Here is a 19,057-nt window from a genome sequence, read left to right as displayed (position 1 = left end):
TCTCATTAAAATCGACGACACTTTATTTAAAAGGGAAATCTTTATATGAGTTGAAAGCTCTTTATACGCCGCATCCAACTTTAATGCAAAGTCAATTATCAATGGAGTTAGAAAATACATGGTGATAATAATAAAATGTTGCAGAGCTGGCCAATCCATCATCGCACGCGGCCCAACTTGTTTACCTTCCTCCAACACTATAAATATGAGAGTGACTTCTTCCAACGACCTAGATGAAAAATGACTTGTCCAATAATTTTTTTCCAATGGCATAAATGGAATGACGTTCTATTCAGGAAGTTCTTCCAACTATATAAATGAATCAAGTTCTTCCACCAAAATCATGTCATACATGTATTTCACCTGCTCTAAAAAAGATTACGAGTATACAAGATAGCTGAAAAACGTTTTATTCAAGAACTTCTTCCAACTGTAAATGAATCAAATTCTTCCACCAAGGTCAGGTCAAACATGTATTGCACCCGCTCTAAAAAAAAATTACGAGCATATAAGATAGCATGTAAGACAATATTATAAGGAGATTGTTTTCTGGTAAGAAGCGACTAAAATTATAACTTTGCGGTATGACATATTATTAATAAAAAAATTTGGATGCAAGAAATTCTGATTACTTAGTGTATAACAAACTATAAACGTTGAATTAAAATAAAAATGTTGGATAAAAGACCTTCTAAAAATAAATTTGTCAAGTGATCTAACGGTAACACGATAGGAGTATAAGCCCAGAGAAAGTTGAAATTAATCACACATTAAGGCCCAATAGACAGTCGGTCATCTTACCGCCTACGGATGCAATATAAAGCAGGAAAAGGCCCACCCAAAACAATTTATCGTTCTATTTTTATCAATCCAATCACCTCTCACTCTCCTCCCTCCCTCTCGATTAAAAAACATTCAGAACCTCTCTCATCGCTCTCCAAAACCCTAGCCAGTGAGTCGCGACTGAGACGAATCATATACATACACACCCAACATATACATACAATCACGAACATACGTGTTCGTAATACACGCAAGATCTGATGTTCTAGGGTTTTATATTCTTCCAGAACTATGTGGAATAATAGCGGACAGGATATGTGGAATAACGCCGCTCATATTGCGCCGCCGGGAACCGGCGGAGGCGGCGCGATACTACCTCCAGGAACCGGCGGAGCTGGCGGTCCTATACCGCCTCCGCCGGCGGCGCAACCGTCGTATACTGTGCTTCCGACACCGGAGGAAGCGGAGGCTAGGTTAGAAGAAAAAGCGAGGAAGTGGATGCAGTTGAACTCGAAGAGGTATGGAGATAAGCGCAAATTTGGTTTCGTGGAGCCGCAGAAGGAGGATTTGCCTCCGGAGCATGTGAGGAAGATTATTCGGTGAGTTTTTTGGTTTAATTTTATTGATATTTGTTGTGTTCGTATTTCAGTTTATGTGTTTGTTGGTGTAAGTATGTGTGATTGTTGAGATTTTAAGTTGTTTTGGTTGATTGAAGTATTTTGAAGCTCAAGTGAAATGTTTGGATCCATGAATTAGCTGTTATGGATAAATGCGCCGAGGTGTACTTACTATTATGCTCTGGCTTAATATGATAACTACGTAAAATAGGTCTGATTAGTTCTGGGGTTCAGGATTTATTTGATTAATTATATTGCTAGTTAAGTATATAATTCACATAGTGCAAATTCAGCTTGTAACGAGTCATAGTTGGAGAGTTAAATCACGGGATGACGTGTATTTAGAGTACGACCCATCCTGGCGGCTGGCCCTCATCTTCACCCTCAAACACTTGAAATTTGGCCTTCAGCTACACCCTGTGATTTTACCTTGGTACATACTGTCTAGTTTGTTTAGTTCAAATCTTCCCTTAATAAATGTGATTGTGATTATAGGGTGCCAGTTTTTTTAATGCCGGGCCACTAAATCTAATTATTTTCGTTTTTAATAATTTTACTTGCGTGGGTGATATTTCAAATGAGTCGAATCTCCATAAATTTGATCAAATTGGAAAAAGGTTCAATACTTATTCATCCTCCTAGGATTTTCTGTGCAAGTTCTACTGTATCTGAGTATACTCGTTTGCTGGTCTAGTTTGTGAGCATCTTTTTTACACAATATTGTGTTTGATACCTCACTAGTTACTTTGAATGTGTGCATATTCTTGTACAATTTGTGTATACTAATCGTTTTCTCCATGCAGAGACCACGGTGACATGTCGTCTAAAAAATATCGGCATGATAAACGTGTATATCTTGGAGCTCTTAAATTTGTTCCCCATGCAGTCTACAAGCTTCTAGAAAATATGCCAATGCCCTGGGAGCAGGTATTAACCATAACTTAATTCTGTAAGCTGTTTCATTATTCTGTCAGAGGTTTATTGTTTAATGTTTATCGATTAATGTTTGAAGTCATGTGCAATGTAGGTGCGTGAAGTGAAGATTTTGTACCATATTACTGGAGCCATCACATTTGTTAATGAAATACCTTGGGTGGTTGAACCTATATATCTTGCTCAGGTATGATCTGAAACTCTTGATTTGTTTTTTTATTTTTTATTTAATTACATCTGCCGGCTAATTATGAATATGATTTAAATGAAGATAGTTCGTATTTTCGAAGTTGAAATTAGAGCACACCATAGTACCATACACTCGTATCAATCTTTTTGATTTTGTTGCCTGCTTGGTTTGCACATTTTTTTATGCTTACTGGTCCGTTTGAATTGGATTTAATAGTGGGGTACAATGTGGATCATGATGAGAAGGGAAAAGCGGGATCGTCGGCATTTCAAAAGAATGCGATTTCCTCCATTTGATGACGAGGAGCCTCCGCTAGATTATGCTGATAATCTTCTTGATGTGGACCCTTTGGAGCCTATTCAATTAGAGTTGGATGAGGAAGAGGATTCTGCTGTGCATACGTGGTTTTATGACCACAAACCACTCGTGAAGACGAAGCTTATTAATGGCCCCAGTTACAGGAAATGGCACCTCTCACTTCCTATAATGGCTACACTCCATAGACTTTCCGGGCAGCTACTTTCTGATTTGATTGATCGCAACTACTTCTACTTGTTTGATATGGAGTCGTTCTTTACAGCCAAAGCTCTCAATATGTGCATTCCTGGTATGTTAACACTTTATTGGTTTATTTGCTAGCTGGCTTAGCATCCCAATATGTGCATTCCTGGTGTGTTAACACTTCTATTGGGTCAGTTGCTAGCTGGCTTAGCACAAGTCTGTTATTATAATTCGACCAATTAAATTGAACATACCTAGTATGCTTCAGCTTCACTATTGGGGGAGGTGCAGGCAAGGAATATGTATGATTAACTTACACTAGATCTGTTCCATTGGTTCCTTGTTTTGGGGCTGAAAGGGCTAGTTGAATTTGTAGTTTAAGTGAAGAGGTTTTCATAAAGTGTCGAAAGATGCTTGAAAATTATTAAGGACTTGATTTATTATCTTTTCGAAAACTTAGGTAGGCACTAAAGGAAGATGGGATGTGAAACAGTAAAAAATAACACAGAACATAAAAAGGGTAGTGTAAAGCAAATACGCAATACTAGCTTTCTGGCGTCCCTCCTCTTCCTGTGTATTTGGTGGCTTTTCCCCATCCAGCCTAAACCTTATATGACCTAACTGCATATGGTTCTTGCGTCCTCCTTGAAATTTGCTGCTGCTTACTGCTGTCAGTCATATTATTAAATTCTGTATGCCTTAAGTAATATTGCTTGGTTTCCTAGTACTTGTTTTTGAAATTGTTTCGAGTATTATGTTATTGGCTTGAGTATTTCCCTAAGCTATTATTTTACAGGCGGGCCTAAGTTTGAACCTTTGTACCGTGACATGGAGAAAGGGGATGAGGATTGGAATGAGTTCAATGACATCAATAAACTTATCATTAGATCACCTCTCAGGACAGAGTACAGAATTGCTTTTCCTCATCTATACAACAACAGACCTAGGAAAGTAAGGCTTTGTATATACCACACCCCAATGATAATGTACATAAAAACAGAGGATCCAGATTTACCTGCATTCTACTTTGACCCTCTAATTCACCCTATAACCTCTACAAATAAGGACCGCCAGCGTGATAGGAAAGTTTCTGAAGAGGACGATGATGATTTTTGTTTGCCTGAGGGAGTTGAACCATTGCTCAGAAGCACCCCAATTTACACAGACACCACTGCTGCTGGTATCTCACTGTTGTTTGCCCCACGCCCTTTTAACATGAGATCTGGTCGGATGCGACGTGCCGAAGACATACCCTTGGTATCAGAGTGGTTCAAGGAGCACTGGTAACTATTTTATACCTTTTTCCGCCCTTCATAGAAGCTGTTCCGTGCATAGAGTTGATATTAATTTGTTTTTTTTCTGATTTTATTTGCAGCCCTCCGACCTACCCTGTTAAAGTTCGTGTTAGCTACCAAAAGTTGTTGAAATGTTTTGTTTTGAACGAGCTACATCATCGACCACCGAAAGCTCAGAAAAAAAAACACTTGTTCAGGTCGCTTCAAGCAACTAAATTTTTTCAAACAACACAGCTTGATTGGGCTGAAGCTGGGCTTCAAGTTTGTAAGCAAGGGTACAATATGCTGAATCTGTTGATACACAGGAAGAATCTAAATTATCTTCATCTTGATTATAACTTTAACTTGAAGCCTGTGAAGACTCTCACGACCAAGGAACGGAAGAAGTCTCGGTTTGGTAATGCTTTTCATTTGTGCCGTGAGATCCTGCGGTTGACAAAGCTAGTTGTTGATGCTAATATCCAGTTTCGCCTGGGGAATGTTGATGCGTTTCAATTGGCCGATGGCCTGCAATATACATTCTCACATGTTGGCCAGTTGACAGGAATGTACCGTTACAAGTATAGGCTGATGCGACAAATTAGAATGTGCAAAGATTTGAAGCACTTGATTTATTACCGATTCAATACAGGGCCTGTTGGGAAGGGACCTGGTTGTGGTTTTTGGGCACCTATGTGGAGGGTGTGGTTGTTCTTCCTTCGTGGAATAGTTCCTCTTCTAGAACGATGGCTGGGAAATTTACTTGCTCGTCAGTTTGAGGGGCGTCACTCGAAAGGTGTGGCGAAGACGGTTACTAAGCAGAGAGTTGAAAGCCATTTTGACTTGGAGCTTCGAGCTGCTGTAATGCATGACGTACTTGATGCCATGCCAGGTGATTAGAGTCTGATGCCTCACTTTTCATTTTTGTAACTGCAAAATAGTAAGTTTGTAACTTTCTTTGAGCAGATTGTATTTTCAACACTTTAAGTAGCCCATTGTTTTAAATGCAGAGGGAATTAAACAAAATAAAGCCAGGACCATTTTGCAGCATCTAAGTGAAGCGTGGCGTTGCTGGAAGGCAAATATACCTTGGAAGGTAAGTACACAGTCATGCCTTTGAAATAATATATTTGGATATTAGTTCATAAATTTAAGCCTAGAGTTTGCTTGTTCTGAAGTTTCTCACTCTGCTACCTGTTAGGTGCCTGGATTGCCAGTTCCAATTGAGAACATGATTCTTCGTTATGTCAAGTCAAAAGCTGACTGGTGGACCAACGTGGCTCATTATAACCGTGAACGTATACGACGGGGGGCTACTGTCGACAAGACAGTCTGTAGGAAAAATTTGGGGAGGTTGACTCGTCTTTGGCTTAAGGCAGAACAGGTATGGTTTTTTGGGCTAATAGTTTTTTGTTTATTATTGAATTAGCTTATTAGCTTATGTAGCCACATTGCAAACTGTATCATTAATTTTTACACCTGCCTGCCTTACAGGAGCGACAACACAATTATTTGAAAGATGGTCCTTATGTCACACCAGAGGAAGCTGTTGCTATATACACTACTACTGTGCACTGGTTGGAATCAAGAAAGTTTTCGCCTATACAGTTCCCACCTTTGTCTTACAAGCACGACACAAAGCTCCTCATCCTTGCTCTTGAAAGGTTAAAAGAATCTTATAGCGTGGCTGTGAGGTTGAATCAGCTGCAGAGGGAAGAGCTGGGTCTGATTGAGCAGGCTTATGATAATCCACATGAGGCTTTATCAAGGATCAAGCGTCATCTACTTACCCAGCGTGCTTTTAAAGAGGTATGTTTGTACAGCCGATAAAACCAGTTGTAATGACTAATTTTTCTATTCAAAAATTTAAATTGGCATTGATATGTCATATGTGTACAGGTGGGAATTGAGTTCATGGATCTGTACAGTTATTTGATACCAGTTTATGAGATCGAACCTTTGGAGAAGATTACAGATGCTTATCTTGATCAGTATCTGTGGTATGAAGGTGATAAGCGCCATCTCTTTCCTAATTGGATTAAGCCAGCAGATTCGGAGCCACCCCCCCTGCTTGTCTACAAATGGTGCCAGGGGATAAACAATTTACAAGGTATATGGGACACTGGTGATGGGCAATGTGTGGTGATGCTTCAGACCAAGTTCGAGAAATTCTTCGAGAAGATTGATCTGACCATGTTAAACAGGTAACTGTTGTTTACCAACTGTTTGAATATTGCTATACTCGATACATAGATTTCTCTCTTTGATTATATTTTCAACTTCTGCAGGCTTCTGAGATTGGTTCTTGATCATAATATTGCTGATTATGTCACTGCGAAGAATAATGTTGTCCTTTCTTACAAGGACATGAGCCACACAAATTCTTATGGTCTTATTCGTGGTCTTCAATTTGCCTCATTTGTTGTTCAATATTATGGGCTAGTCCTCGATCTTTTGCTGCTTGGTTTAACTCGTGCAAGTGAAATAGCTGGACCGCCTCAGATGCCCAATGAATTTATTACTTTTTGGGATTCTAAAGTTGAAACAAGACACCCCATACGGTTATACTCGAGATACATTGACAAGGTGCATATATTGTTCAGATTTACTCATGAAGAGGCTCGAGACCTTATTCAGCGGTATCTTACTGAACATCCCGATCCCAACAATGAAAATATGGTTGGGTATAACAATAAGAAGTGTTGGCCAAGAGATGCAAGAATGAGGCTTATGAAGCATGATGTAAATTTGGGGAGGAGTGTGTTTTGGGACATGAAGAATCGACTTCCACGAAGTATCACTACGCTGGAGTGGGAGAATGGTTTTGTTTCTGTCTACAGCAAAGACAATCCTAATCTGCTCTTCAGCATGTGTGGATTTGAAGTCCGTATTCTTCCCAAAATTAGAATGACTCAAGAGGCATTCAGTAATACACGAGATGGAGTTTGGAACTTGCAAAATGAACAGACTAAAGAGCGTACCGCTGTTGCTTTCTTACGTGTTGATGACGAACATATGAAGATATTTGAGAATCGTGTAAGGCAAATCCTTATGTCGTCAGGTTCAACAACATTTACGAAAATCGTTAACAAGTGGAACACAGCTCTGATAGGTCTCATGACATACTTCCGTGAAGCAACAGTTCATACTCAAGAATTATTAGATCTGCTGGTCAAGTGTGAAAATAAAATTCAGACTCGAATCAAAATTGGGTTGAATTCAAAGATGCCTAGCAGATTTCCACCAGTTATTTTTTATACCCCAAAGGAAATTGGAGGGTTGGGTATGTTATCTATGGGTCACATATTGATTCCTCAGAGCGATCTTCGTTATAGTCAGCAAACAGATGTTGGTGTGACACACTTTAGGAGTGGAATGAGTCATGAAGAAGATCAGCTGATTCCGAATCTCTATCGTTACATACAGCCGTGGGAGAGCGAATTTATTGACTCACAACGTGTTTGGGCAGAGTATGCTCTGAAGAGGCAAGAAGCTCAGTCACAAAACAGGCGTTTGACTCTTGAAGATCTCGAGGACTCTTGGGATCGTGGTATCCCTCGTATTAATACTTTGTTTCAGAAGGATAGGCACACTCTGGCTTATGACAAGGGATGGAGAGTCAGGACAGATTTTAAGCAGTATCAAGTTCTTAAACAGAACCCGTTTTGGTGGACACACCAGAGACATGATGGTAAACTTTGGAACTTGAACAACTACCGAACTGATGTTATTCAAGCTCTTGGTGGTGTAGAAGGAATCCTTGAACATACATTGTTCAAAGGTACATACTTTCCAACTTGGGAAGGTCTGTTTTGGGAGAAGGCCTCAGGTTTTGAGGAGTCGATGAAGTATAAGAAGCTTACAAATGCTCAGAGATCTGGTCTCAATCAAATCCCCAACCGTAGGTTCACCCTTTGGTGGTCACCTACCATCAACAGAGCCAATGTGTATGTTGGTTTTCAAGTGCAGCTCGATTTGACTGGGATTTTTATGCATGGGAAAATCCCGACACTTAAAATCTCTCTTATCCAGATATTCCGTGCTCATTTGTGGCAAAAGATTCATGAGAGTGTTGTTATGGACCTCTGCCAGGTTTTGGATCAAGAGCTAGATGCCTTGGAAATTGAGACGGTGCAAAAAGAGACAATTCATCCAAGGAAAAGTTATAAAATGAACAGCTCTTGTGCAGATATTCTCTTATTTGCCGCCCATAGGTGGCCAATGTCAAAGCCCAGTTTGGTTGCTGAGTCCAAGGACGTGTTTGATCAAAAAGCAAGCAACAAATATTGGATAGATGTGCAGCTCCGTTGGGGTGATTACGACTCCCATGATATTGAGCGTTATACCAGGGCCAAGTTCATGGATTACACGACAGACAATATGTCTATCTATCCATCGCCCACTGGTATCTGTTTTGCTTCACTTGTTTCAATAGCTACTTCTGATGCTTCTGATTACCTGGAAAACAAACTTTAATTTTACAATGTAATTCTAATTTAGCTTATTGCTTTCTGATACAGGGGTGATGATTGGGCTTGATCTTGCATACAACTTGCATTCTGCCTTCGGGAATTGGTTCCCTGGCTCAAAACCACTGCTTGCTCAGGCCATGAATAAGATTATGAAGGTGCGTATCTGTCTTAGTCGTAGTATTTATTGCCTACTCATGCTGCTGATTGTATATAGAATAGACATGGTTGTTGCTAATTCCAAGTTTGAGTTTATAATCGAAACTGACGTTATATGATTATGTTTATCTTATGAAGTCAAATCCAGCTTTGTATGTTCTGAGGGAGCGGATAAGGAAAGGGTTGCAATTGTATTCTTCGGAGCCAACAGAGCCATATTTGTCATCTCAGAATTATGGGGAGATATTCAGTAATCAAATTATCTGGTTCGTTGATGACACAAATGTGTATCGTGTCACAATCCATAAGACATTTGAGGGAAATTTGACAACCAAACCAATTAATGGTGCCATATTCATATTCAACCCGAGGACAGGACAGCTGTTTTTGAAGGTATGTTTATAATCTTGTAATGTTAATCATGAAGAGTTACAGTTGTCTGTAAAATCATGGTTTCACATGCACTACTTTTCAGGTAATCCACACTAGTGTATGGGCGGGGCAGAAACGTCTTGGTCAGCTAGCCAAGTGGAAGACAGCAGAGGAAGTAGCTGCGCTTGTGCGATCCTTGCCTGTGGAAGAACAGCCTAAACAAATCATTGTGACACGTAAAGGAATGTTGGATCCTTTGGAAGTTCACTTGCTAGATTTTCCCAATATTGTCATTAAAGGAAGTGAACTGCAACTTCCTTTCCAAGCATGTTTGAAGATTGAAAAGTTTGGCGATCTAATCCTGAAAGCTACAGAGCCACAGATGGTTCTGTTCAATATTTATGATGATTGGTTGAAGAGTATTTCATCGTACACTGCATTTTCCAGGCTTATACTGATCTTGCGTGCCCTTCACGTGAATAATGAGAAGGCGAAAATGTTATTAAAGCCGGATAAAACTATCATCACTGAACCTCATCATATTTGGCCTTCCCTTTCAGACGATCAATGGATGAAGGTGAACCTTTGGTTTATGTACCTTCATGATTTAAGTTTGTTTGGATTATTGTAATTGTTGTGGGCAGTCATTTTAAATTGGTAGTACAATCTTGTTACCTAAATTGTTTTTGTTTTGCTTATTTTTGAACATCACAGGTTGAGGTTGCTCTGAGAGATCTTATACTTTCTGATTATGCCAAAAAGAACAATGTGAACACTTCAGCATTGACGCAATCTGAAATTCGTGATATTATACTTGGAGCTGAGATTACTCCACCCTCACAACAGCGACAACAAATAGCTGAGATTGAGAAACAGGTAGACTTTTAATTAAATTATTATTCTCACTTTGCTATGTTTTATGAGTTTAAGATTTGTTATTAACAGATGAATTACTAATCCTACTTTCCAGGCCAAGGAAGCAAGTCAGTTGACAGCAGTCACTACAAAGACTACAAATGTTCATGGTGATGCGCTAATTGTCACCACCACAAGTCCTTACGAGCAGGCTGCATTTGGGTCTAAAACTGATTGGCGTGTGAGAGCAATTTCAGCAACAAATCTTTATCTTCGAGTGAATCATATATATGTCAATTCGGAGGACATAAAGGTATCATACTTTTATCTTCTCATGTCATTATGCAAGCTGTTAAAATTTCATATAAGGCTAACGCTTGGTGTAATTTTGGTGCAGGAAACGGGCTACACGTATATTATGCCAAAAAATATATTGAAGAAATTCATATGCATTGCGGATCTGCGGACTCAAATTGCAGGATATTTGTATGGCGTGAGCCCTCCTGATAACCCTCAGGTAAAGGAGATTCGATGTATTGCCATGCCGCCGCAGTGGGGGACTCATCAGCAGGTACATCTTCCATCGGCTCTTCCAGAACATGAATTCCTTAATGATCTGGAGCCATTGGGATGGATGCACACTCAACCGAATGAGCTTCCACAGTTGTCACCTCAGGTATGTCATATACTTATTGGGTGCATGCATGTTTGATAAAATTCTGCGAAGTAATTTAGTTAGGAGTGCATGCTAGACATTATGTCAACTTCCGCGAAGAATTTTAGTTAGGAGTGCATGCTAGACATTTTGTCAACTTCCTCATCTAATGTGTTTGCCTTTTTTGCCCCCCTCTGTAGGATCTAACATCTCATGCCCAAATCCTAGAGAACAACAAGCAGTGGGATGGAGAGAAGTGCATTGTACTGACTTGTAGCTTTACTCCTGGCTCATGCTCTTTAACTGCATATAAGCTGACTCCGACAGGCTATGAATGGGGTCGAGCTAATAAAGATACTGGCAGCAATCCTCATGGGTATCTACCTACTCACTATGAGAAAGTCCAAATGCTGCTCAGTGACCGTTTTCTTGGTTTCTACATGGTGAGACTTGGTAAATTTATTGTACGGTGTACATTTTAAAAAGAATTCGAGTCTTTCTATTCTTATAAATAATGATTATTGTTCTAGTTTCTAAGCACTTTTATTATACAGGTGCCGGATAATGGTCCTTGGAACTATAACTTCATGGGTGTAAAGCACACAAAGATTATGAAGTATGGAATTAAGCTTGGGACTCCTCGCGAGTACTATCATGAGGATCACAGACCCACTCATTTCTTGGAGTTCAGCAACATGGAGGAGGGTGAAACCACTGCTGAGGGTGACCGTGAGGATACATTTACATAAAACAGTATTTCGGTTGTATGACACACAACTTTTTGCAACAGCTTATGGCTATAGGTTTTAGTAACGGCCTTTTGATGGGAACTAGGATTTATAAATTGTTCATGGCCGAGTAACTGTCTGTCCTACTCCTAATCAGTGTAAATTTAATTTTGACTGGTTTAGTACGCTCGTGTTATAGTGCACACTTTAAAAGAATGTTGGATGCTCTATTGGGAATTCAAGTACTTGGGTGTTCATCATAGTCTTGCGATTACATATTCTGATATTCATCTGTGTAATGGATGGCTTAGTACGGTAAAATGCAGTACATCTTATGGATCAAGGTGTTTGTTTTTTGGCTATCTATTTAATATTTGTGCAAAAGTTATTGTCCCGTGGGGGCAGATATTTTACTATCTGTTTAAAATCAGAGCTCCTAAGTTCTGGATAGTGTAGGTTAGTTACTAGTGCAGTATATATTTGCAATCGATCAGGCAGGTGATTGAATTTGAGGGAGGACAATTTGTTGAACGGCATTAGAGTGAAATGTGTTGGAAATGAAATTACTGTTGCAGCCACATTCAAGTGTTCTTCAGCCTCAAGGTCTATGAGATATTGGGGAAATTCACTTGAAAAAGCAACGGATGAAGAATGTGTTTTGTATGTAAATTTCCTTCGAGGAGTCTCTGTATTCTGCATCTAGGTATGTTGTAAATGTAGGTAGCAGAAGGAAATTACACAACAGTTTTCGAAATTCCTTACATCAAACAAACGAGCTCTGTATGGGTCCGGTACCATACACAAGCCTGTTGGTAAACCGTGCTAACTACAAAATCACCCAGATGCATCTACACTGGACGTTGATCTCCATCCCTTCTAGAGTGTCCCATTGATCAATTACTTCACCTCCAGTTGGGTTGCATTTTCTGGATTAACTTAAGCACACGCGGGTTGAACACAAATTTTCCAAATCTTCTTCCACATGCTATTTCATCTGGGCTCGACACTTTCACTTAATTTTTCTTTTGCCTGTGAGAGGCAGATGATAATCTGTTATCATGAGTGTCTTCGTTGAAATGATATTTGCAAGGGATATATACTTCAACTAGCGTCACAGATCCCTGATGCCTTATCTAGCTAGCGTCACGTAATCGGGGCAAGGCAGAGGCAACAAAGACCACTCCTGACACTAGGGTCTCACGTGTGGCACCATCAAGTATAAGCTTCCCGGAGAAAAATCAGGTGCCCGGGACTCGAAATTTCGATCAAGCAAAACATTGCTTTCGGTAACGTTTCTGTGGATTCTATGTCGACTTTCATAACTGGGAAGATAGCTTGATAAAAGGCACCAAGTATTAGTTGCAAACTTGTGACACAGAAACAAAACATGTACTCGTGCTCAGCCTCATGTTTGAGTTGCAATGTTCATCCAGTCAACAACGCATTTAGCTGAGTGTTTTTCGTGAAGATGAGAGCAAACTAAGGACCCGTTTGCATGGTATGTGAGAATGAGAATCGGGTGTGAGAATAAGAGGTACGAGAATGAGGGCATGTGAATGGGGGTATTCCATCATTTACCCACAAATAAGGTTCCCATTTTATACAATAAAATTACTAATCCAAACACCAACACATTGCTTTGAGATTCCGATTCTCGTTAACACTTAACATGACTCATTAAACATAAACCCTCAGTTTGCGCAACAGCCTCGCAAGCTTAGCAAATTCTTTTGATTTGTCCGTGTCAGTATTTTAACCTCGACAACAATGAGTGCTCTTCTATTCTGACTTCCCCAAAGCCTCCGGTAGCACAACCAAGACGAGGACGAAATCTCTGTCCCAGCCGGGTTGGAGCAACAAAAGTTTTGAGAATTCAAGAAAAGGTTAGGACGAGACGAGCAACAAAAGTTTTGAGAATTCAAGAAAAGGTTAGGACGAGACGAGCCGTTTATCATTATGGTAGGTGTCAAAGTGGAAGTGCAGTGATTTGAGGTATCTAACAAACCGGTAGACTTGAACCTTGTTCCTACATGACCCGATCAATTTTGGTCAGGCCCTAGCCGTTTATTATGAGAGCATTCTTTTTTGTATTGAATAGGAGGCAAACATATTATTCAAACTTAGAGCACACATTAATAAAAGACTAGCATGATGATTTTAAAATTTCTAATTATTAAAAAATTCAATTATTTTATAAATTTTCAAACAATCTAGAAATTATATACGGATCTGACTACAATCTGAAAAAAGAATTTTTGAAGGAAATTAGATGTATTTTCTAATAAAATAAGTTTTTTAATCATTTTAAGTTGGATAATATGTGTAATTTACAGTCAAAATTTAGTCAATTTGGCTCTTTAATAGTCAAAACAAGACATATAATATGAGATGGAGGGAGTATCATTTTAGCCGATGATTATGGACAACAGCATTGAAGATTCCGTTTCAAGAGCCTCGGCCTTTGTATTCTAACAAACAAGAAGAATAAAATGTACAGCACCAACCTTTGCATTAAAATTCAGGGGTATAGATGATATGTAGGGAAATCCTGTCCAATTCTAAAATAATGCAACCAAAAAAGAAACATTATTGATGGCTCTAATCTCATCAGGCAGCAGTAAATAATAACCACATGTTTCTTTCAAATACAGATCGAAGCTTTAATAACTACTTGTACTTGAAGTGCCTAACACTGCATTTGCAATACAGAGTTCCAACTTCAGATCATAGACAAGAAAATGCAAAGCAGCGACACTGGCACATTTTCCAGTTACAAATAACTACGAACATTTCTTAACAATAAGACTAAATTAAATGACAGTAAACAACTTATAGATCATAACTGATTGCAAAGGGAGAACGAAGCAATCAACCCAAGCATGGCTTCCCCAAGCTTCGATCAGCCTTTAAATTATCCAGATTCAAAGTATCACGCCTACAAAATGGCCAGCAAGATAGAAACTTGAATTTCAGGGATAAAAAAATGGAAGAGAAAGATTTCAACAAACCCTAACATGCAACTCAAAGACACACTCTACTATTGACCAATAAAATCTAACAGCTTTACATGCTCGACTTGCTCAAATGATTGAGAGCTCAATGAGAGATGTAGAGACGCAGATATCATGAACAAGAAAGATATTCCTTAAAATAGTTCAGAAAGTACAATAAGAACTCTCTCACTAGATCACAACTTAATGAAAACTGTGGATATACAAGTATCAATCAATGAATCAGAAGATATTTTCTTACTTGAGGAAAGCCGAGCAAATATGTTGCTGAAATGATGAACTCACTAGTCTATAGAAAGGATAAATTTGATGTGCCTCGAGCACTGCAGTGAGTTTCTTCTTGCCGTCAAGGTTTGAGATGGTCATCCGAATCACCACTACACGCAAAAAGAAGTCAACATTCCTTTCCAAGTCAGTGCAGGGGGCCGGGCCCGAACAGATGAAGCAAAATTTGTCGGCATCATCATCGAATGGGATGATAAAGGCATTGGAGGAACTTAAGATGCGGGAATCCGTGAACACCTCCTCAAGCCCATCTAGATTCTGATAAAATTGTGGGAAACCATCTGCATCCAGCTCATAAACAAGAAGCTCTTCAGAAAAGAAAGGCTTGGCAATTAGAAACTTGTCGTATTCCGCGACACATTGCAGAACAGGTTGCACCTTGCTATCCTTATAGATGTGCCGCATATCTGTCCATTTACCTGCTTTTGTGTCAAAACAGTAAGACATGCCCTTCCTAAGACAAACAACAATCTTGTGGTCCCAAGCATAGAGGGACAGAAAGTAGTTCCGGGACGCTACAAGATATGCGTCCTCATCGTCGTCGTCACCTTCAGTGCATCGTAAAAAGGGTGGAGGGGGCAGAGTTTCCCACTTCTCATCAGCAAAGACCTCGAAACTGGGCTGATCAGGGTATGGATGTAGGGCCAAAACATATATTTTCCCACGAAGAGTAACAACTACTGGATCGACCTTTGGACCGGCTAATCGAGGAGCAGTAGGCGGGCAGGGGATGAATGAGGAAGACTTGACAGTGTCAACGGAAAGGACGTCCAAAAAGGGTGGACGATGCAATTTTGGCCTTTGCTTGTGATGGATAAAGACATCCCCCACCATAAAAAAATCAGACTCTACATTAAAACAGACTACCGGGCTTAAGCAGTCGCGGGGATGGGAGCGTTGAAAATCACAAACAAGCTCGAAAAGAGGGGCCTCAGATAATTTAGTGACATTCAAACGGCTCAGTCTTTCACATCTTTGTACGTACAGATATAAAAATGATTTCTTTGGGGACGGCAGAGGAGTAGTTGCTTTCTGTTGGGAAGATAAAGATAGCAATACATAAATGTGAGTGAATTAACACCTATCATTGTTAAGACGGTTAGTTCAAAACAGTCTGTGAATGGTACATATATAGCAAATAAAACCTAGAAATAGGTCTTAATTAATTTCTCATCCTCAGTTACAAATAAACAATTACGTGAGCACATTTTGTTCAACCACTATAACACTTTACGAGACTAATTGCCAAACAGTTCACATTTTACAAACTGCATTGATGATTGAAGTATACAAGGAGCAAAGATATACCAAGTTCTCAAGTTCTCTCAACAGGATCACAACCTTTTCTCAAAAGAATTGTAAAAAAAATATTGTGATTTAACTGTTGAGCATTCTAAAATCTTCATATCCTATAAACAAATGTAACATTGTCTATAGTAACTTGCTTTCATTCAGACACTCAGGTGCTTATGGAGGATTTTTTTAAAAATGGAATCAACTCTAATAGAACTCATTTATGAATTATAAAGAACAGACATTTTGACACATAAAAGACAGGCTTCAGTCCATTTCCATGTTTCCTTCTCGAAGAGAGCTCGAAGCAATAAGAGAAGATATAAAACTATACAAAACAGACTTTCAAACACAAAAGATTATCTTTCTTTCACAGCTTACCTCCTGTTGTTGAGAAGCTCTTTTCTTTCGCCGCTCCTTCTTAGCCCTGGCCTTTCCTTGACGTAGCTGGGCCTCTTCTTCAGTTTTGATTTCATTGTATTTTGAAGTCATGGCCGTCTCAAGTTCCTTAAGGCTATCCAAATAACACTTCACAAAAACTTCATGGTTCATTGCCAAGTCATTAGTTTCATCTTTTCTGCTGCGTAAATCTGGTGGTAACATATTATGAAACTTCTGTTCCATTGAGTCTATCTCCTCAACTAAGGCAATATCCACATGAGTAGGAGACTCTGGAATGACAAATGTTGATTTCTGTGCATTAGAAAGAAGCCGTAATATATGGCGCATGCCAAGCTGATAATCAGATAATGCACGAGACCTTCGACGCTCCTTTGCAGTCGGTTTCATTCTGTCATCAGTGACATGTGCAAGTCGAAGTGCATTCCTGATTTGTTCCTGGGCCTCTTTTATTGGCTCTAACAAATTTGGGTCCATTTTTCAAACCTGCAAGTCATAGCCAAAAAAGGAGTGCAAGTTCAATTTAAAACTTATATTTTAAACCTATATACGAATTATAATGAGAAATAAGCGATAATCATGCAACAATTATACAATTTAAAGAGTAGAGGCTAAATCAAAAGATTATTATAACTACCAGGCCTCACAAGGATTAGAGTGGACCCGGATTTTCAATTTAAAATTGAAACACAATACCATACACATAGATGATATAAGCAACAATATAATTAACCGGGCTGGATTTGGGTGGATCGGAATTTTCAATTAAAATTAAAAGGGTGTTGCCATAGAATTTTAATCATGTCACTAATATAAGATATTCATTCCTCTAAAAGAGTTCTAGTTAGTCAGCCTATGATTAACTTGGAATAGAAGTTAGGGTGAAAAGGTAAAAAATTTGTTATCGTAACAAAACTTTAGCTGATTATACTTGAGAACAAGCACTGACCAACAAAATAAGCAATCTATTTATGGCTATTAGATTCTTTTACCTCAACTTACTAACAAAATTCTGCTAATCAATTATATGTATAACCATACACATTTCGTTTTAAGCCAGAGTAGCAGGGGCAGCATGTACAGACTGATATCGGTCATTATATGACACTGTAAATTAATCTTGAAAATAAATATTTAGAACTGGAAAAGCCTAAGCAGAGAATTAATCTCGTTAAATTGAATCACACACTTTTTAGAGTTGTCTCCCTGTTATGCATGCGAGAATCACAGACTTGATCAAACTATGGCATATCACTGGTAAATTATTGAACAAAAACTAATGAATTTTAATCCTATCTGCTGTGTAGTGTGTAAGCACCAGTTGTTAGCAAAAGGTACAGTGTGAAGACTAATTATAAAAAGGAAAGGTGCAGGTTTTTATGTGGTATTGAAGACGGCAACTAGCAACCAGTTTATTAACAATTTCAGGTGACATACAGAAAGACGCTTTCACGAAATCATTAGCTATCCCGAGGACTTATTCCTGAAGTTGCAATACTGCATATGGCCAATGTGGCTCTTACAATACTCATCAATGATAAACTTTATGCCTAACACAGAAAACCTATGCTCATCAGAAAGTAGACCTACCTATGTTCACAGGACACCATACGAGTAGACCTAGCAACATTTGTGTCGTTTAATTTCGTGTTTCGTGTATCTCGGGCCTTAACACGAAACCATCATCAATTCAAGTAAAATAAATCGGGTAAGAATGCCCCAAGTGGAATAAGATCAAATAAGGAGTAACTACTAACTACACTATACAAACATACTACATATACTAGCAAGTTTAACCTAGCTCAGCATCTACAAGCACAATACAAATCTGAGCAGTAAAATACAAATCTGAGCAGTAAAATATAAATAGGAAAGGAAACTTTCATGCATACCCTGAGAGCGCGTGAGTAGATATGAGCTCAATGAAAGGATCAAAATCTCGATTGCATGGAGTTTAGGGTTTTGTCTGAAAAGAGGGGTGAAAATTTGGAGGGGGGATAATTTTTCAAGATAAAAGTTAATGGTAAATTTTGTTTAGATATCTGTACCCGCGGCGCTAAGAGTAAGACAACAAGCCTAGAATAAAAGTTGTAGTTCAATAATAATTTTGGTAATTCAGATTTAGCTGTTTTTTTAAATTTTATCCTTTTTAATATAATTTCATATTCCAATGTTTTTTTTTGAAACATTATTCCAATGTTATAATACAACAATAATTGTCCGGATAAAATCTGAACTAAAATATAAAACAAATAAAATTTTATTTATACTATGAGGTTGTGTTCACTTCATGGAATGGAATGAGGGGAGAATGGAATGAAAAATTATATATAAATTTTAAGAAAAAAGAAGAAAGTATGAGATAATGATGACAAAATATGAATGTAGTTAATTTGTTTGTGAGAAAGATTGTGAAGAAACATGATGTTCAAATGGAATGAGCATTCCTTCTAAAACATGCGGGTTAGAGTTATAGTTAAAATAGTAAGGTTGGAATGATTGAAGGAATGAAAATTATATACATTTTGTTTGA

General features: G+C 38.6%; 2 protein-coding genes across 3 annotated transcripts; one reads left to right on the top strand and one right to left on the bottom strand.

Annotated features, from left to right (window-relative positions):
- Positions 1–850: 850 nt before the first annotated feature.
- On the top strand, positions 851–11,798 carry LOC108195454 (pre-mRNA-processing-splicing factor 8A). Of its 2 annotated transcripts, XM_017362420.2 has the most exons (19): positions 851–1,382; positions 2,204–2,327; positions 2,428–2,520; positions 2,740–3,130; positions 3,821–4,307; positions 4,400–5,190; positions 5,309–5,394; positions 5,500–5,682; positions 5,793–6,107; positions 6,198–6,502; positions 6,587–8,703; positions 8,819–8,925; positions 9,065–9,319; positions 9,402–9,875; positions 10,013–10,174; positions 10,269–10,466; positions 10,551–10,829; positions 11,009–11,251; positions 11,363–11,798. In XM_017362420.2, the coding sequence occupies exons 1-19, from the start codon at positions 1,075–1,077 to the stop codon at positions 11,555–11,557; spliced, it is 7,113 nt and encodes a 2,370-aa protein (XP_017217909.1). In that variant the 5' UTR covers positions 851–1,074; the 3' UTR covers positions 11,558–11,798. The 2 variants fall into 2 exon arrangements, with proteins under 2 accessions (XP_017217909.1, XP_063937897.1); XM_064081827.1 differs by lacking the exons at positions 851–1,382; positions 2,204–2,327; positions 2,428–2,520; positions 2,740–3,130 and adding an exon at positions 3,180–3,193.
- A 2,235-nt stretch (positions 11,799–14,033) lies between these two features.
- Positions 14,034–18,553, bottom strand: LOC108195572 (uncharacterized). Its single transcript, XM_017362548.2, has 4 exons — positions 18,417–18,553; positions 16,507–17,010; positions 14,789–15,864; positions 14,034–14,471 (listed from the first exon to the last, which is right to left on the bottom strand). The coding sequence occupies exons 2-4, from the start codon at positions 16,999–17,001 to the stop codon at positions 14,405–14,407; spliced, it is 1,638 nt and encodes a 545-aa protein (XP_017218037.1). The 5' UTR covers positions 17,002–17,010; positions 18,417–18,553; the 3' UTR covers positions 14,034–14,404.
- Positions 18,554–19,057: the final 504 nt, after the last annotated feature.

This window comes from Daucus carota, chromosome 7 (genome assembly GCF_001625215.2).
Source record: "Daucus carota subsp. sativus chromosome 7, DH1 v3.0, whole genome shotgun sequence".
NCBI lineage: Eukaryota > Viridiplantae > Streptophyta > Magnoliopsida > Apiales > Apiaceae > Daucus > Daucus carota.
The sequence above is the reverse complement of the archived record's forward strand: the minus strand, read 5'-3'. Positions and strand labels throughout refer to the sequence as shown.

What these genes read in the sequence shown, in the direction of transcription:
- LOC108195454 (XM_017362420.2), top strand. Translation starts at nt 1,075, where the DNA reads ATGTGGAATAATAGCGGACAGGATATGTGGAATAACGCCGCTCATATT. An exon ending in TGCCAATGCCCTGGGAGCAG is followed by an intron (nt 2,328 to 2,427) that starts GTATTAACCATA and finishes TGTGCAATGTAG; the next exon opens with GTGCGTGAAGTGAAGATTTT. An exon ending in TCAATTCGGAGGACATAAAG is followed by an intron (nt 10,467 to 10,550) that starts GTATCATACTTT and finishes ATTTTGGTGCAG; the next exon opens with GAAACGGGCTACACGTATAT.
- LOC108195572 (XM_017362548.2), bottom strand. Translation starts at nt 17,001, where the DNA reads ATGGACCCAAATTTGTTAGAGCCAATAAAAGAGGCCCAGGAACAAATC. An exon ending in GAGCTTCTCAACAACAGGAG is followed by an intron (nt 15,865 to 16,506) that starts GTAAGCTGTGAA and finishes TCTTCCCAACAG; the next exon opens with AAAGCAACTACTCCTCTGCC. An exon ending in ATTTGCTCGGCTTTCCTCAA is followed by an intron (nt 14,472 to 14,788) that starts GTAAGAAAATAT and finishes GCCATTTTGTAG; the next exon opens with GCGTGATACTTTGAATCTGG.